Source organism: Paramisgurnus dabryanus, chromosome 1 (genome assembly GCF_030506205.2).
Source record: "Paramisgurnus dabryanus chromosome 1, PD_genome_1.1, whole genome shotgun sequence".
NCBI classification, from domain to species: Eukaryota; Metazoa; Chordata; class Actinopteri; order Cypriniformes; family Cobitidae; genus Paramisgurnus; species Paramisgurnus dabryanus.
Window position 1 is genome coordinate 11,189,970 of NC_133337.1, and position 20,546 is coordinate 11,210,515.

A 20,546-nucleotide genomic window follows, 5' to 3' on the forward strand; every position below is an offset into this window, starting at 1 on the left:
ATCTGTAATATATTATGTTATTGTTTTTGTGGTGTAATGCTAACGATAGCATTTATTTTGTGGTGTAATGCTAACGATAGCATTTATTTTGTGGTGTAATGCTAACGATAGCATGTAGCACAGGACCGTTTCAAAAGTTACTTTCTTATATGAATTATCTTTATTCAGAGCAGGAGTGCATTAAGATTGTGAGTGTCGGGAGTGTGTTTTACAGTGTCGTGTTACAAAACTTTTAGAAGTATACTTCTGTTGAAAATATAAAGTAGCACTGCAACATTTTGCTAAAATATGGTCTGTCAAACAATAACCTTACAGTACTGTAACTTTTCTTACATTTGTAAACATGCTGGTGAATCTCAATGAGCTGTCTGTGGTTGCTATGGCAACTCTGGTTGTTGTGGTCATGCTCGTACGAGTGTGCCCACCGAGAACGAGCATGAGACTGGCTGCAGTTTCTTTAACGGCCACTGGTGTCAGTAACGGTTAGAAATTTCTCAACTTACGGACAGCCCCTTTAAGTATACTTCTTTTTCGTAAGGGTACTTTTTTTGGATTCTTTGCATTTAAAGAATCAACTTAACTAGATTTTTTTGATTTGTTATGTAAGAGGTCATTTTAACTTAAACTAACATCCTGCAAGTTTCCGAACTGAAAACATCCTTTTTACCGAAATACAACTGTTTTGTCACCAAGCCCAGAAAACACCAAGGGCCTTATTTATCAAGTGTGCGTACGAACAGAAGTGTGCGTAAAGTGTGCGTAGGAACAGTTTTACGCAAAGTGTGGAATTTATCAAATTGCACATATACGTAGAAATGTGTGTAAATATACGCACACCTCGGAGTATGCGTACGCAGAGCATCTAGTGGTAGAATAGCGATACTACACAGGACCGTCCATCCCCAGCGTTAAAAGAACACTTTGCCTATTTATTATCGACCCCCAGGTGTTAGAAATGATTACTGTTAATAAAGTAACTGCAAATCAGTATTGAAGTTAATTAATGAAATAAGTGTCTAACCCTATATAAGAAAGCTCAGTCAAATGCTTGACACAGTGGCTTATCTTGCATTATTGGAAGACTTGGCAAATCATTAATTCCTCTGGGAGTGCGTTTTCAGAGATCGCGCCGATAATGCTGGTTATGTCCAAGGAAAGTTCTGTCATTGTCTGTCCTCGTACAGATTTCACGTCGGTGTGCTGTGAAGCGGTTTTTTTTTTTTTTGGCTGATAATTTTATGTCAAACCACTTTTTTATTTCTAGAAGTGTTCTCATACCCAACGGAATTAAACTCACTGCTAACATGCAGATTTGTTTTCTTTTGTTAGTCATTCCTCCCGTACGTGAACCAAACAGATGTGTTATTAACCTCATCCACCAGTAACTCAATTTCTGTGTCTGTAAAGTTCCTCTTTTTCACTCTCTTTGCCATTATTGAGATGAGGGAAAAAGCACAACCACGTGACTTATAACGGGAGGTGTATACCATATATGGTTCATTGGAGGCGTTTCGGAATGCAAATGACCATGAACGTGCACGAGCATGGTGCTTAAGAACAAGTGGGATTTATTATCAAGGATTACTTACTGATGTGCGTATGAACCCCGTGCGCACGTTTGATAAATCCCGATTTTTTTTTGTACTTAGGCACATTCTAAATTTCATTCGTAGGTACAAATATAGAACATTTTCTACGCACTGTTGATAAATGAGGCCCCAGGTCCTGCAATGTAGAAATCTATAAAGTAGATGAGGTTTTAAATACCACCTCCAAAGTAGATTGGCAAAGACTGCTTTTGTAGCCCCGCCCCCAGTTTTGCTTGTAGGGGAGTAACACATGGTGTGAGGCAAACCATATGTAGTGTCTAATCAGCAAACATACCTTTAAAGATCGCCAAAGTTTCTGCAGTGCCCGGTTGTGGAAGAACACAGTGGCTGGATAACTTTCCCTCAGAACCTAACATTAGGAATGCATATTTAAAGTTTATTTTTAAAGAAGTTTCAGCTCGCGTGTGAAAAATCGAGTATTTGTTTACTTTATTGTACCGCGGATTCATTTGTAAAGAAGTCAGTGCTGGATTTGCTGACAGACTGTGATTTAGGACGGTTTCACATTTGGTGCGATTGCCTGGTCCGAATCCGAGTTCGATTGCTCCCCCCTCCCCATGCCCCCCATGGACTGTGTTCACATATTATTTTTGCATCCGAACCGCGGTACGCTTGCATCATCAAGCTGCAGCCGGCGCGTTCTCATGTTGCTTGGCAACCGCTGTAAACGAGAAGACGACAAGTGTGATTGACTAACTGCAAGCAGAGAGATGATTTCTGAATGCCTCCGCAAAAATTGACGTCGCCGGACAGACCGCGTTGTCATCGAAACGACTTTAGTATGTTTGCGGCAGACAGACGAAACTGCGTTTCTGTATTATTTCTTTGAAAACAAAACCAAAGGTTTAAAAAAATAAGAACAAAACTCAAGCAAGCATTCTATGCATTTTGTTGTCAAGGTAAGTGCACGCACACAAACACACACGTCTGTTTTGGTGGTACATTCCATATAATATGTAATTAACAGCGGTTCACTTCCGCGATTTGGTACGATTGCGCTCACATTAGCAGCGAACCGATCTGGAGTTCACATGAAACGAACCCCAGACCACCCTTTTTAAGCGGACTCGAGTACGTTTCGCGGGTGCGCACCCGAGTTCGGAAGACAGCGTTCACATCATCCAAATGTACCGAACTCTGATGTCAATCTAACCCGGGTGCGCACCAAAAGTGCTAATGTGAAAACACCCTAAAAGCAATGTTGTTCCATTAATTTTGGATCTGACAGGAATGGCACAGTGTTCTTATGAGAGTAAAAAAAATATTATTACGTGTCACTATTGCATAATTAAAGATTGCTTGATTTGTCCTGATTATGTGTTGAAACAACTTACATTTCTCAAACCGGTGCATCACTTTTTGTGACCCCCTGAAACACCTCTATTGTCGTTTGTTCTGCTTGCAGCATGTTATGTATTTGTTTGTGTTGTGAGAATTTGCAACATGTTTCTGTATGAATATGTGTTGTGAGGATTTGCAACGCGTTTCTGTATTTGTGTGTGTTGCGAGCAGAGGTGGACACTACCCTAGTATTTAAGTTACATTTTCCAAGCATCTGTGCTTTATCAGAGTGTTTTTCTTGGGAAAAAAATTAATTTCCAAAAAAATTAATTACATTCTAAAGCATAGAATCATACTGTATATTCCTTTTATATTGCATATTAAAATTGATTTGGTACCTAATTACACAAAAATTGTGTATTTTTACTTTTCTTTATTAAAAGTACGAAAGTACTGTGTTCACATATTATTTTTGCATCCGAACCGCGGTACGCTTGCATCATCAAGCTGCAGCCGGCGCGTTCTCATGTTGCTTGGCAACCGTTGTAAACGAGAAGACGACAAGTGTGATTGACTAACTGCAAGCAGAGATATGATTTCTGAATGCCTCCGCAAAAATTGACGTCGCTGGACAGACCGCGTTGTCATCGAAACGACTTTAGTATGTTTGCGGCAGACAGACGAAAGTGCGTTTCTGTATTATTTCTTTGAAAACAAAACCAAAGGTTTAAAAAAATAAGAACAAATCTCAAGCAAGCATTCTATGCATTTTGTTGTCAAGGTAAGTGCACGCACACAAACACACGTCTGTTTTGGTGGTACATTCCATATAATACGTAATTAACAGCGGTTCACTTCCACGATTTGGTACGATTGCGCTCACATTAGCAGCGAACCGATCTGGAGTTCACATGAAACGAATCCCAGACCACCCTTTTTAAGCGGACTCGAGTACGTTTCGCCGGTGCGCACCCGAGTTCGGAGGACAGCGTTCACATCATCCAAATGTAATAGGCCTATTTCACAATATGGCGGCCGAGACCGGATGTAGGTAAAACGCATTTCCGGTGAAAGCTATTCCGGTGAAAGCCTATCCAAAACGATGGCGGAGACTAAAAGTAGTCAGTCTTGTAGCGTGCCTTTGTTTTTAAATTCAAAGAAAAAATAACCATTAAACAGCTTTCCGAGCGATGAAAATGCAAAAAGCGTTGGATCTGGGCTATTCGAAGAGATGAGTGAGCATCATTTACAGTGAGGAGGGGCAGCAGTTTTGTGTGTGTTATGCACTTCACGGAGAATGAAGTCCGCGTCCACCCCGAGTCTTACTGCTGATTTACTATTAAGTACAACTTTATGATTAAAGCTAGCGTAGGTAATCCTGTTCAGATACATTTTTTATTATACTGGGTGAAATGGTCCTTCTATCCTGAGAGTAGTCAATACATTATGTGTTCAGAAAACGGAATGAAAACAATCAGACCTCTGTAGCAGCTGCAGGACAGTAAAAACTCCGACCAATCACTGCCATTCGGTGCGTGTGTAAAGAACCAATCAGATGCCTTCATGTCTCGTGGCCCCAGCCCCACTGCGCGCGCTGCCCTGCGTGCACTAATCACGTCATCGTCACCCTGAACACTACACCGAGTAAGCAGGAGTTTGCGGCACCGGCACAATGGAAGATAAAAAGCAGCCAAAACTACCACTGCCAGCTTTGCTGGTAACTGCTCGCCCTAATAAAAAACCTAGAAAAAGAAAATCTGAGGCAGAAAAGGCTGCAACTAAACAGGTACTGGATAAAGCCAGAGGACAAACTCGCGTAAACATCGGTGGAGCATTTGAACGGTGGAGACAACTGAGGGAGCTGAAGGGCCTGAAAAGCGATGCCGAGGTTGCGGTCTTTCTGCTGAACAGGTAATAATTTGTTTTGCTTCGGGGGGATTTGTTATTTCCATGATAAATGTTACGTTAGGCAACGTAGCTATTTTTGTAGCTAGTATTAGCCCAATGCTAACATTAGATTCTCTGTCGGTGTAAATCAGTTGAGTTACAGGTGAATGAGACATGAAGTCGTTTGGTTGATGCCTATAATGTGTTGAAATACTCGGTTTTCCTGTGACCTGCAGCTGACTCCGACTGTGGATGCGCATTCATGTTTGTGGGGGCGTAGCTTTGGACGGAGTGCTAACGAGAGGGGGTGTAGCTTAGAAGAGGTGCCATTTTCTAATTTTGCTAGCTCTCAAACATTACCTATCCTAGCTTTAACTGATGATTTATTAAATGTGTTTGAAAGATGAGTTGTCTTATTTTATTATATTTTACCTTACATTTTCCTTGCTTGTGCACGCAATGGCAGCTGGAACAGTCTTGATGCCTAGCTTACTAAAATGTGCTGTCTGATAAAGCAATGCAACCAGATGGTTGCACAAACTTCTTCGAGCAGCACATGAGCGTGTGTATGCCGTCAGTTCAGGTGGGGTGATGGTTTCAAGTGTGATATGAAGAACGTGAAAGAAAGACCTTCGTGTATTTTACATATTTATTTGTTTTGCTGTTCATTTAAGAAGTACATTGAACCATTTACTCCCAACAGCACAATGTGTATTTGTAGCTACATTTTATATTTATAATTCTACTTGTACAATATTAAAATTTCTAGTCCAATTCCATGTAAAGATTGCATTTTTGTATTGACCCAGTCTAGTCAAACTTTGCTGCCATCTACTGGGGAAAAACACTTAAAATAACATATTTCATACTAACATACAATGACATCATTCTACTTTATTTATTTACTTATTTTGTGTGTACATTTATAGTATCAACTTTTTAATACAATTTTAAATGCCCTAAACAATGTACAATGGTTACAATGACCATTATAATGCTAAAAGCTTATGTTAATGGTAAATGCAGTTGGTGCTGTTATTACAAAACTATTTAGCTTCTTTTAATACATACATTGATATAAGTAATACATTGGAAACAATCTGTTTATCAGAAAACATACCATTACATCCAGTAACTTATTATTTACCTCAAGCTGATGTGGTTCCTCTCGCTTTTGTAACGACCTATAACACCTGGCCCTAATAACAACTTTCCCTGAAATAATGTTTGTGACTGAACACACAGAACCATACACAGTTAGTTTTTTTTAATTATTTTTATTAATAACACTTTTAAATCATCCATAAAACAACATTGATCATTCTGCAATGATAACTGCCTAGCATAATACCTTGATAATCGAAACTAAATCGCTCAAAAAAATGGAATCTTTATCTAATTTTGATCTTCTTACCTCTCCCTGAAAACTACCAACAAAACGGACAACATCTGCTATTCTTACTTTAGGTAAATTAGTTAATGTCTGAGAAAAAACGAGCTGTAAGCGGTCCATTATGATTATGATTATGAATGAATGAATGAGATCCTTGACGGCGACGGCGCGACCGGAAAAGCGTTCTACCTACATCCGGTCTCGGCCGCCATATTGTGAAATAGGCCTATGAACTCTGATGTCAATCGAACCCGGGTGCGCACCAAAAGTGCTAATGTGAAAACGCCCTAAAAGCAATGTTGTTCCATTAATTTTGGATCTGACAGGAATGTCACAGTGTTCTTATGAGAGTAAAAAAAATATTATTACGTGTCACTATTGCATAATTAAAGATTGCTTGATTTGTCCTGATTGTGTGTTGAAACAACTTAGCCTACATTTCTCAAACCGGTGCATCACTTTTTGTGACCCCCTGAAACACCTCTATTGTGGTTTGTTCTGCTTGCAGCACGTTATGTATTTGTTTGTGTTGTGAGAATTTGCAACATGTTTCTGTATGAGTATGTGTTGTGAGTTTTGTAACACATTTCAGTATTTGTTTGTGTTGTGAGGATTTGCAACGCGTTTCTGTATTTGTGTGTGTTGCGAGCAGAGGTGGACACTACCCTAGTATTTAAGTTACATTTTCCAAGCATCTGTGCTTTATCAGAGTGTTTCTCTTGGGAAAAAATTACTTTCCAAAAAAAATAATTACATTCTAAAGCATAGAATCATAGGCTACTGTGTATTCCTTTTATATTGCATATTAAAATTGATTTGGTACCTAATAACATAAAAATTGTGTACTTTTACTTTTCTTTATTAAAAGTACGAAAGTACTTTTTACTTAAGTAAAATTAAAAACAAAACTAGATGTTTAAACCAAAAACTTGAAATTATGAAATGTAGTGGAGTAAAAATTATGATAATATGCTTTAAAATGTATGTTTTGAACACTGATAAAAAACGAGTACTTGAACATTTACTTTCATGTAAAAAGTAAAATTAAGTAGTGTTCACCTCTGGTTGTGAGTATCTGCAGTGCATGTGTTGTCAAACTGATGAAGATGTTTTTCTTGATTTGCTGGAGTTTCTATATGCATGTGTTTTCTTCCGTTGCAGTGCAGTGACCCCTCTCGGACACCATCGTTTTGCTTACCAGCGAGCAATAAATAAAGTAACACCAGTTTCTGTAAATAGCTGTACAGAAAATCTTTTAACAATGAGTATGTTTACATGCACAGAATAAGCGGATAACTATCAAAAATCTGCTTATTACAGAAAACTGTTTTCATGTGTTTACATGCAAATCAATAAGCCGGCTATGCAGACAACTGCGTTTACATGGGACTTGAAGAATTATCAGTTTTCTCGCAGGCAGTGACGTCACCACCTATAGTACACAATAGTCGTTCAAAAAGTCAACGGCATATCTGTCTTAAGCTGTACTGTTGTATCTCTTCTCGTGTGTGCAGAACCTGTAAATGTAACATGAGCTTCTATTTTCACAGTTTCTCTGCCAACTGCTTTAGTCGAGCGGAGACTTTTATGCGTTACTTTGCGCTTCCGCGTGTGACGTTTATCTTTCATACACGGAGACATGCGCACATGAACAAAACTGTGAGAAAGCAGGTTAAGGTGTTTACATGCCACGCGAAATCGGCGTAATGGCCAAAAAACTACCTGTGCAGATTGGTTTTTGCTCACGCCGTTTATGGGCTTTCCCCGATAAAGGAAAACAGTTTTACACGTTTACATGACCCCACGTGTTATCAGTTTATTAAGCATAACCGGCTTAAGACTGTGCATGTAAATGCACTCATTGAGTGGAAATCATTACAGTATTATAGTATTGTGTAGTATATCTTTATGTGGCTTGTCTATATTTAGTATTATTATCATCACAGTATTATGCTGAACAGAGTTTTGCAGACAATTTGCAGAAAAGAAATTGTAAGAATGACTTTGGCACATTGACATCAACTTTTTATGTACTCTCCTTCAGATGTTCGACTAATGAATGGAGCTAATGTGTGTTCTGGAAGAGTGGAAGTTTTATATAATGATGAATGGGGAACCGTCTGTGATGCTGGCTGGAATTTAACAGATGCTGCAGTGGTGTGTAAGAGCATGGGATGTGGGACTCCAATTGCAGCACCGACTGGGGCTTTCTTTGGCGAGGGTTCAGGATCCGTGTTGCTGGATGATGTGATATGTTCTGGGAATGAGGTAACATTGAAAAATTGTCTATCAAATGGAATTGGAAAAAGCAGTTGTGGTCATAAACAAGATGCTGGAGTCGTATGTCGAGGTAAGATGAAATGATCATTCATGACTGAAGATATAATAATTATATCATAATAATTCACTGCCTGACGCCTGACAGATGTAAAGGTGGTGAATGGCACAAGTACATGTAATGGCAGACTTCAGGTTCTTTTTAATAATCACTGGGGTTCAGTGTGTCACACAAACTGGGGTCCAGAAGAGGCTGCAGTTTTGTGTAGTGAGCTTGGCTGTGGTGAAGTTGCAGTGCCGCAGGCATATGTAGGTCCATTTGTTGGGCCAATATGGATGGATAATCTTGTATGTACTGGAAATGAGTTGACACTGCAGGAATGTTCATTTACTGGATATAACATTAGCAGTTGTGTGAATGGACTTTACGCAGGAGTTGTTTGCATCAGTAAGATCATTTTTTAAACTTTCTCTATAAAAGTCAATGCAGAACATGTATTATGAAAAAAGCTTGTCACATTCACATTCTTTCGTTTTCTTAAAAAAATATATATATATATAGATACAGTATATGTTTAAATAAACCGTTCTTGGCCCCTTTTTTTCACAGGATTTGTGAGAAAAGATGTGGTGAGGATTATGGTTACAGCTGAGGCTGGCATCAATCTTAATGACCTAAATATCATGGAGATGTTTATAGGCAAGGTGAGACATCTGTTTTATATGTGTAAATTGGGTGCATGGGCCATGTAAATGATAATTTAAGACCTAAATGGCATTAAGCCTTAAAATTCTTCATAATTAAGGGCTTGGCCCATAGACTGTAAACAAAGGTGGACGACGCGACATCGCTTCCTTCCATTGTAATAAACTGAGCATAAAATGTACGATGATGGGCACTGACATGTCATGCATAACCGTCAGTTTGAAGCCAGGGCATGCACAAAAGGAATCATCTGTGGAGCCCTGAGGCGAAGCAGCGGCAGTGGCTCAGTGGTTCATGTAGGTTGTCTACAAACCGGAAGGTTGGTGGTTCAATCCCCGGCTCCACCGGACCAAGTGTCGAGGTGTCCTTAAGCAAGACACCTTACCCCAGCTGCTCCCGACGAGCTGGATGGCGCCTTGCATGGCTGACACCGCCGTCGGTGTATGAATGTGTGCGTGAATGGGTGAATGTGAGGCAAAACTTGTAAAGTGCTTTGGATGGCCATAGGTCTGTTAAAAGCGCTATATAAATGCAGTCCATTTACCATAAAACTTTCGCCAAATGCTTGCGTGCCCAATTTACTTTTTGTTTACATATTTTTTTTATGTATTTTATTTTATTTTGAATTGTTGCAGTGTGCTGTGTGTGGTCTAAGCATTAGAGCTCTAGTAAAATGTTGGCAGCATTCATGTGTCTGTATTTGAAGCCAGCTTTTGCACCTGACGCACAGCACAAGGACTCAACTTCTTTGATCGACCCTTGCGTGTCCTGTTCCTGTTAGGAATGACAGAACACAAGATCCCAATGCAGAGGTTTTATTGAATATCAGTAAATGTCAGTAATGTGGAGTAGAGAGAGACAACACTTGATCCGAGGTCCTCGCGTGAATGATGTGAATAAAGAGACAACACTTGATCCGAAATCCTCGTGAGAATAATGCGAATAAGAGACAACACTAGAGCGTCAGTACACCGCCAAATGCCTTCAGCAAAGTCTTGGGTTGTGGGAAACACATCCACAAACGCATCCGTAGATACACAGGGAAGGGCTCCTGGAGAACAGAGAGACAGATTAGATAGGGAGACCGCGAGACTTCCGGTTATGGCGCGCTGGTAAGACGCACGAGGAGGGCTCGCTGCCTACTTTCTGTGTAAAACTCCTTCAAAAGATCCTAACCTGGATATACTTGTTATATAAGAAAAAACGATACAAAATGCCACCAAAAGCTTTCAAATCGGGACAACAATCGAAGCCACCGACACAAAATGACGGAGATAACCAAACGCATGTTAGCAAACAGGTGGACGAGGTACAGAGCACGGCTAATATGGCTACAAACGATGACATCTTGGGTGCGATTCATTCTCTGAGGGCTGACTTTTCAAAGCAAAATACCGATATGCTGGATGCTATAAAAAGCATAAAATCTGATTTAATTGCTCATTCGAAAAGAATAGGAGAAGCCGAGGAGAGAATTTCACAAACCGAAGAAGACGTTATAGCACTCCACCACAAAGTTAAAGAACTTGAAGAAACAACATCGTCTCTGCGCAATAAAGTACAAGATCTGGAGGATCGTGGAAGACGTTCAAACCTGAGGTTGATCGGTCTACCCGAAAAAACAGAGGGGTCGGACGTCTGCGCTTTTCTTGAAAATTGGCTCCCTAATCTTCTGAGCAACACGTTCAATTCTGCGCTTGTTGTTGAGCGAGCACACCGAGTCGGACAAATTAACCCTAACCGCTCGACAGCTCCGCGACCTATTGTGATGAAGTTCTTGAACTACAAGGATAAAGAGAAAACTTTGAGAGCAGCTAGAAGTCTAAAAGAACTATGATATGAAGGACAACGAATCAGCTTGTTCCCGGACCTATCATCTGAGACCCGCCAGCAACAGCGACAATTTGACGGAGTGAAGGCAAAGCTCAGGGAAATGGGGCTCCGCTACGGCATGATTTACCCCGCGAATCTGATAGTTACACACGCCGAACGACGCCACATCTTCAAATCCGTTTCCGAGGCAGAGGCATTTATTCGGTCACTACAAACTGCTGACTGAACATTTTGATGCAGAAATGTGATGAAGAATAAGTCCTACCTGAAATGCTCAGTGAAGCGCAGGTAAAGCCTAACGAAAGTGGCTATTAGATAGGGAGACCGCCTTCAGGAGGAAGAGCTGCTGGACAGCGCTCCGGCCGACCGTCTAACCGATGGAGCGAAAACGCAGCTGTTTCCACTCCAGCCGGGAGAGAGAGAGAGATCGGTGGCGAGAACTAAATCCAACAGGACACAGGCGATGACAACAATCAGATCCTTAGCGGCGTACACGGCAGAGCAGGGGAGCTGGGTAGATGAAAATGCAGCAGAGAGCACAGGCAATAATTAGAAACCTTCCAAAACTAGACAAGACTAAAGACTAGACGGAGCTAGAGCGGCATGAACATACAAAGACGAACTTGCAAAGAACTGAGGACACGAGGGGAATTTAAATCAAACCAGATTGGGCAAAAATAGGAAGCAGGTGTGTGACGCCGGTGAGAAGAGTCAGCGATAACGAGATCACCAGGTGAGAGGCAAGCACGTGTGGAGCTGTCAAAACAAAACACACAAAACATAAAGGAAACAAAGACAAGGCGGCCGGTAAGACCGAAATCATGACAGTTCCGTCTTGGAAAACGTTTTTATGACCCTGGCCACTGTACTGTAACTCAGCATGGTTAAGCACTATACATCTATTATCACTTAGGGGTTGTGTACACCAAATTTTTACGCCCGCGGCCGGCGCATGTTTTCAATGAAAGCTCGGCGTTTTTCAAAAAAGCCAGCAGCTAGCGGGTTTTTTCTGCACTCGGCGCTGAGCGTCGAGAGTTAAAAGAGATTCAACTTTGGGAGAAAAGCTCCGCTCGTTAATGTCAGTTCTCACACGGCCGCCCACTCACAGTGGAGGAGGGGCGGGACATTACCACAGCAACCAACCGGCTCGCAGCTGAAGTATCACAGCTACCAAAGCGCTCAGCTGAAGAAAGCTGGCACTCAGCTGAAAAACAGCTGGCATTCGGCGTCCTCAAGGCGTTTTCAGCCCCGTTTAAAAGTTTTGGTGTGTCCAGCCCCTTAGGGGTTGTGTACACCAAAACTTTTAAACGCGGCTGAAAACGCCTTGAGGACGCCGAATGCCAGCTGTTTTTCAGCTGAGTGCCAGCTTTCTTCAGCTGAGCGCTTTGGTAGCTGTGATACTTCAGCTGCGAGCCAGTTGGTTGCTGTGGTAATGTCCCGCCCCTCCTCCACTGTGATTGGGCGGCCGTGTGAGAACTGACATTGACGAGCGGAGCTTTTCTCCCAAAGTTGAATCTCTTTCAACTCTCGACGCTCAGCGCCGAGCGCGAAAAAACCGCCGAGCACCGGTTTTCAGCGCGGAAAAAACCCGCTAGCTGCTGGCTTATTTGAAAAACGCCGAGCTTCCATTGGAAACAATTGAAAACATGCGCCGGCCGCGGGCGTAAAAGTTTTGGTGTACACAACCCCTTAGAGTGTACTCACTTTTGTTGCCACCTATTTTGACATTAATGGCTGTATGTTAAGTTATTGTCAGAGGACAGCAAATCTATACTGGTATACAAAACAGCACATTGACTACTCTAAAATATTTACACATTTAATTTCTGTAGAATTGTCCCTTGAGAAGTATAAACTAAAATATTTGCTGAAATGTGAGGGGTGTACTGACTTTAGTGACATACTGTATCAATGAAAATGGGAGAATCTAAGCTTTCACGTGGTGTGTGACACATAGACAAGCAAATTATGGTTCATTTGCGATGCTGCATTAAATTTAAGCTTGTTTTTAAATTGAAAGTTCTGAGATCGAATTTCATCAAATCTTTGACATAGCCTTAGTCAGTATTAAATATATCAAGGTTTTCTCTACTGTATATAATATGATTTTATCTAAAAAAAAAAAAAACGTAAATGACAGAAAAATGATTTCTGCTGGGGTTTCACAGGCACATGTTTGTATTGATCATTCTTAGGTTTAATTATATTTTAAGTAAGCAATAAGGTACGAGAGGCTGTGCTGTATCGTGAATAAGAAACGGCTGAAGGGCGTTGTTCGCGTCGTGCCTGCAACCCCTTCAGCTGTTACTTATTCACGATACAGCACTTGCCTCAAGTACCTTATTGCTTTTATAAAACAGTTACCACACAATAAAAAATATTAGTGCAACTTTCATGAAGTTAAATCAATAAAAAGCATTCCTTCCACTAGAAAAAATAGTCCCTGACCATGAACAAAAATGTGTTCCAATGTGTAATATGCATGAAAGCTCAAATAAAAACAACAAACCATTATGTGTGGTTGCTAAGGGTGTTGCTAAGGGTGCAGTGATAAACAGAACCTTTGGTTGAAGCGGTCATAGCCGTGTTTTATCGTGAATAAAGCACACCTATTGACCAATCGGAATCAAGGATTGGAACTAACCGTTTTATAATAATTATTTATAGGGCGGCACAGTGGCTCAGTGGGTAGCACTGTTGGCTCACAGCAAGAAGGTTCCCGGTTCGAGCCCAGGCTAGGGCAGGCGGACATTCTGTGTAGAGTTTCTGACATCCCTGTGTCAGCGTGGGTTTACTCCGGGTACTCCGTTTTCCTCCCACAGGCCAAAAACACGCAAGTTAGGCAAATTGGAGATACCAAATTGTCCCTCCCCCAACTTGTGTATGAATCAACTTCTCTGAATAAAACTTGTGTATGGATTACCTGGTTCTTACCATGAATATAGCCGTAGATGCTGGAATGGTGTTAAGAAATAAAAGGAAGAAGAAGAATATTTATTTATAATAGGCTACTAATATGACAATTTATGTTATACTTATTTAAAATTCGTTATTAAATAATACTTCTGCCATTCATTTAAACTGTCGTTTTAGTGTTTATTTGTCTCTGATTTATATCTGAGATTTTTACTAAACAGATTTGCTGGACCGTTAAAATGTGTATTATGCCGTTTCTGTGGCACTATGCAACCCAGCGAAAATACAAAAATACAACATTTCAACCCTTTCATGCATCTTACCTGACTAAATACAAAAAACACAATCTACACTGGGCACAGTTTTGACGTGACATGGTGCTACTCAGCATAACCGGTTAAAAAAGTCACCGCTCACCACTGGTGTAAATAAATACTAAGCTCACTGACCACTTTCTGTCTGCTAGACAGTGTAGACATTGATGTTTATAGGTCAAGGTCGAAGGGGTGACGACCTCTATTGGATCCATTAGTGGTCTTCTTTTTCCGCCAACTGTGAGGAACAAAAATTAATCCGTTAATCCTTGGCTCATGACCAAAAGTTTGGCAAAGATACAGCCTCACATGCATTTTGGTGTGCTTGTCATCAGATTCGTTTGCACAGTATATTGGATCAAAAAGTCTTTAAATTTTTTTGTCTGTAGTGTCCTAGATTATAAATGCCAAATTTCATGCAAATTTTCCTGACAGAAAATGATATCATAGGGAATTGGAATAGTCATGAGCCAAGGATTCAGAGGTGAAGAAATTTGTTTTTAGCAATTGCGAGTCAAAAATCTACATTAAACTTTGAACTGTTGGTGGCACTAGAGGATTTGAGATAGAGACAAATTTGGTATGTTAACATTTCAAACTGCCGTCTGTCTGTGTGCCAAATATTGTAACTTTTAACTGTATGCTTATTTGGGCTGCCATGGATTTCTATGGTGAAGGAATGCCAGACGTTATAAAGTACCTAGGGCAAATCGTAATATTTATAAAAAAAATATTTTATTCCTAATGCAATTCGGACGTTGAACAATACGTCCCGTTGATGTATTGTACGTAATTGCTACTGCTGTGTTCATTGTTGCCTTGAAGATGTCTGCAAGCTATTCTTGTTGTCTTTGTTGTTGTTGGTTTTATTGTTGTTATTATGAGACCGAAGGCAAATTACCACATTGTGGACAATAAAATGAAAATGAAATGAATAATAATGATAGGATTTGGGAAGATGAACACAGATACAATGGGATACAAAAGCCCATGATAAATTGATTACAATTTCTGACCAACCTCCTTTCCGTGGTAAAATCTTGTTAAATCTTGTATCTACAAGTGTTTTCATCAGCCTTTTATGTTAGCTTTGCAAACTAACAAGCAAGCAAAGAAATCAATAACAATTTAGCAAATATAGATAGCAGAAAAAAAACTTTTTACACTTTTTTTAGTTAAAAATGTTTCTCAGACAGAAAACAAGTAAATAGACAAAATAAGTGTCATCTCTCCTGACCATTTGTGTTATTTTTTTTTTACATTTTATATATTTTTTGTGTGATCTTTTAGATGAGGCTTCAGTGCTTTTCAATTAATCTGTACTTTTTTAATTTTACAGATAAGGAAAGCGGTTAAAAATCGAGGAAATTATGTAGCAAACTGGAAAAAACAGCGTGATGGAATTGTATTTCACCAAACAGCAAAATAACAGGTTTGCAAAGTGTCTTTAAATATTTTATATTTAGATATAAATATAAGTTTGAGAGCATTCTCTTATGATGTTACTGGATTAACATTGACCATCTTTAGAGTTTTTGCAGAAGCTAAGAGCAAGTTTCTCAAAGATCTTAAAGTTACTTTAACTCCTTTTAAAATTTTATAAAAATGCCTGTGTGCTTGTGAATTACGCTTAAAATGTCCTTAAAGAATCCCAGTGTGGTAGCTGAGAACCTTTTACTTTTAACAGTGATGTGTACTGTACAAAGTGTATATATACATTCATTTATTATTAATCTAATATTGCAATAATATTGTTTTTTTACAGGTCCTTTCTAAAAGCAAGACAGAAAACACACAACTCATTATAATAATATATTGGTAATTTTTTTATGTTGTTAGCCTTTGCTTCACTGTCTGCACCCTATACAGATGCATCTCTTTTAAAGTACTAAATATTGCAGTTGACATCACCCATCTTAACTTCGCCATTTTGGTAGACAATCAAAAGAGCCCTAGAGCACCTGTAGCATTGATATCGATAGTGGTTGAACAAAAATTTAAAATCTGACTGTTTAGACCTTACAAACCTTAGAATTACAACATGGTGGACAGCTTTTATGTTTCAGGTTTTATCTTTAATAGTAACGCTAAAATGACATGAAAGAGTTTAAAGTGTGTTTAATAATTGGGCTGATATAGGCTCCAATACGAGGGAAAGTTGATGAGGTAATTTTAGATATATGGATACTGCAGGTCATGAAAGCTACATGTTAAAAAGCATTATATTTTGTTGCTGGCACCATCCATTTCAAATGGTCCCAGCTATCCCTGCCTGCCAAAATGGCTATGTAAACAGAATGGGTCACAGGACGTCTGGAGCTTTATATTCATCCTTAGTGGGAAAATCCTTCTGTTGAAAGTGTTGAACATTGTGTGTGTAAAATAATATTGTAAAAATGGTCTGCACAGGTATGTGCACTTAGTATAGAGAAGAGCAATGTAAAATAAGATGTAAGCTCTAAACTATAATTGTATCATATGCAATGTAATGTAATGTCACTGGATGGCAGTATAAGCTAAAAATGATACTTTATAATTAAAGAGAAAGAATTAATTCATTAATACATCTAAGTGTGTTTATTATCACTGGCAATGTCAGCGGTGGGCTAAAATCCAAAAAGCTTTAATTTAAACAGTCTACTCATTGATGAATATGGTTAAAACATAGCAAACCTTTCTAGCACATTTTAAAGTATGTCTGAGGGTAAAATTGAAAGTGGCATCTTCTTAGTTTATTATCCACTCTTTTTTAAAGATTTACTTCATGTAAATTAATTAAATCTCTGAAATACCTCTAGATACATCTAAAATGGTAGCGTTATTTATTTTTTAATTCTATAAAATTTCAATATTTAATCAAATGATCATTATATATTATAACATGGTCTGGGCTAAGACCTGAATGTCAACTGACCTTAGATTTGTTTAGTACAGGGTGTTAGAAGTGTCAAAATTAAACCTACACTGTAAAAAAACAAACTAACATCTTAGCTACTTTAAAATTTAAGTACAATCAAATTTCAATTCACATCTACTTGTATAGCACTTCTTACAATGTATATTGTTTCATAGCTGCTTTTAAGAGAATAAATGTGTCAGAAAATAAAATTAGATAATTTATATTGATTACGATTATAAAATGTATGTATATTATAGCAATGATAGGTGATCAAAACGGGTATGTTAATACGATGATCTAGAGCGGGCATCGTCAAATGGCGGACCGCGGTCCGGGTCCGGACCGAGTGACGAGTCTGTCCGGACCCGTTAAAATCTTTGATATTAATAAAAATATAAATCATTTGTTCATGCGCAGCTAATCTAGTAATTACAACAGGAGCGTCATCAATAGCCAAGCCAATCAAATCGATTGTTTACCTTTCAGCAACAGCGAGTGTGAGAGAGAGAGAAAGAGAGGAGATGAGAGAAAATGGCTTGCTCAAAAATGAGAAAAGTAGATGCTGAAAACCGAACTTTTAAAGATGAATGGACGGACAAATACATGTTTATTCTGCCTGCAGCCAGTTCTAAACCTTTGTGTCTCATATGCTGTGAAAATGTGGCGTTAATCAAAAGTGGCAACGTTAAGCGTCACTATGAGACCAAACACGGGTCGTTTGAGGAAATGTACCCGCAGAAGTCCGCAGTGAGGGCAAGTAAAATCATCGAATTGAAAGCACAGTATGACAGGTCTACTCGTGTCATCACGCATGCATTTACCGGGCAGCAACGTGCAAATGAGTGTTCGTTAAAGATCGCGTGGATTTTGGCGCAACACAAGAAAGCATTCAGCGATGTGACAGTTGTAAAGGAGTGCTTAAATGCGGCTGCAGAAACTTTACTTGACGGTAAACTAAAAGATGACATGTGTGAAAAAATAAAAAAAATCCCATTGTCAGCTACAACAACAACTAGAAAAACTGAACTATTAGCAGAGGATGTACTGGCACAGCTTGATGCAGCTGTTCAGAACGCAGTATGCATATCCTTAGCCATTGATGAGTCCACGGATGTAACGGATAATGCCCAGCTTTTGGTGTATGTGAGATTTCCTCACAAAGAGAAGAAAGAGATGTGTGAGGACATGTTAGGTTCAACACCACTTGAGACACACACAAGAGGAGAAGATATATATGAGGGGATAAAGGAGATGCTCACAAAAAGAAAGATTAATCTGAAGCAAGTAGTGTCAGTCACCACAGATGGTGCACCTGCCATGGTTGGGAGAGAGAAGGGGGCTGTTGCACGGATGAAACAAGACAACCCTGATCTCATAGCCTACCACTGTATCATACATCAGACTGTTCTCTGTGCCATTCTGTCTGAAGAGTTTGCTGAAGTAATGAATACCATGATGAAACTTATAAACTTCCTTAGGGCATCCTCATCCCATCAGCATCGACTGCTGAGAGAATTTTTGAAGGAAATGGATGCAGATGCGAATGACCTACTACTCCACAACAACGTGAGATGGCTGAGTAAAGGCAATGCACTGGAACGCTTCTGGTCCATCCGAAAGGAAATAGCTGCTTTCTTACAGCAGCTCAAGAGTCAAAAAGCAACACAGTTTGCAAACTTTTTGCAAGATAAGCACAAGATGGATGTGGTGGCTTTTTTGGTGGACATCACAGGACACCTTAATGAGCTCAATTTAAAGCTGCAGGGTCAGAAAAATTCTATCTGCGATTTGATGAAAACTGTCCGCTCATTCCAGATTAAGCTGGACATTTTCAAAGAAGATCTCCAAGCAGAGTGTGAGCATTTCCCACAAATGCGTGAACAAATTCAGGGTGAGAGAGACATTTCCCCTTACGTCGGCTTCATAGACAAGCTAATTGGAAATTTCTGTCAACGATTTGACTGCTTCAACCTTGGACACCAGCTCCTCCTGCTAATTGAAAATCCATTCCTTATCAGAGAAATCAGAGGATTTTCAAAGGAGGTGACACAGACCTTCAAGTGGGCACATCCTGGATCTTTACAGTTAGAGCTCACTGATTTGCAAGCAGATGTTGCTCTAAGAAGGCATTTTGAAACAACTGACTCTGCTACTTTCTGGTTACAGATTGTGCCAGAAACGATGTTCCCTGGTCTAACCAAAGTAGCACTACACACCTTAACCATGTTTGGATCAACTTACAGCTGTGAGACAGCTTTCTCGACAATGAACATTATTAAAACAAAGTACCGTTCTAGGCTCACCAATGAGCATCTCCACATGAGCATGAGACTTGCACTAACCCCATTTAAGCCAAGATTCAAACTGCTGGCAGGACAGTTACATGCCCATTTCTCTCACTAGGAAAGAAAGATTGAAAGGGAATAAGGAGAGGTTGAAAGGAGAGATGAAAAAGGGAGCTGCTCAAAGTTCTGCACTTTTTTTATTCAGTAAATTCTGCCCTGTTCTATTTTACTTGAAAAGTTTCCTGTGTTATTTTATTTAAAATGTAGTTCATGTTTTAAAAAGGTGGCAGCTCAAATGTCTTTTGTTTATTTTTTTTCTTGAAGTTTAAAAGCACTTTTATTTTATTCAAAAGATTCTGAATGTTTTACATTACTTGAAATAGGCCCTAAGTTCAGGCTGCTCAAAGCTGTGTTTGCACTTTTTATTTATTTTATTCAGAATAATTTAAGTGTCTGTTACTTGACATGTAGTAAAGACAACTACAGTATTGTTTTCCATTCAAGTGCTATACAAGTTCAGACTTTTCGGTATGTTAAAAGCATATTACTTTGAAAGCACTTGAAATGTAACAATAAATTATATAGAAATGTATGTGCGTTATTGATTTTATTAACATGAGGGTACATTATGTTAAGTGACAACATAAGATCCGGACCTTTGCTGGGAGAAAATTTTAGTAACTGGACCTTTTTGAATTTTAATTGAATACCCCTGATCTAGAGCCTGACTTTATTTTACGTCTTCGTGAGCATAATGTTTTCATAAATATAGTGTTGTATGTAGTCTGCATAAGAAGCTGGATATAAACTGGACATGGGCATCCCGATGTACACTGTTAGACATTTTTAAGGATGTTTACAGTAGCTTACTGGCAACACTGCTATCCATATGTTACAAATATCCAAAACCTTTATTTAAAACAATACAAGTTGTGTGACAAAATATATTTAAAACATACATTTATTTGCAATAATACCCTTAAAATAACTCAAATAAAAAATTAAACTTGCTACATATAACAGTGATTAGAGGTTTAGTTGAACTAAAAAAGTATAATTTTATTATTCAAACCCAATGATTTTTTTTTACCTTTGACCCAAAATGCTGAAGTTTTAAATGGGACATTCCACAAGACGTTTTTAAG

At 39.1% G+C, this 20,546-nt stretch overlaps 1 protein-coding gene and 1 long non-coding RNA gene across 2 annotated transcripts; both read left to right on the forward strand.

Annotated features, from left to right (window-relative positions):
* Positions 1-9,017: 9,017 nt before the first annotated feature.
* Positions 9,018-16,609, forward strand: LOC135746024 (uncharacterized). The gene is made up of 3 exons (XR_010531469.2): positions 9,018-9,153; positions 15,557-15,649; positions 15,983-16,609. It is a non-coding gene; the product is annotated as an uncharacterized lncRNA (long non-coding RNA).
* Positions 16,610-17,662: 1,053 nt separating this feature from the next.
* On the forward strand, positions 17,663-19,519 carry LOC141282998 (SCAN domain-containing protein 3-like). The gene has a single exon (XM_073816234.1). It carries the CDS (start codon positions 17,663-17,665, stop codon positions 19,517-19,519), a length of 1,857 nt encoding a protein of 618 aa, XP_073672335.1.
* Positions 19,520-20,546: the final 1,027 nt, after the last annotated feature.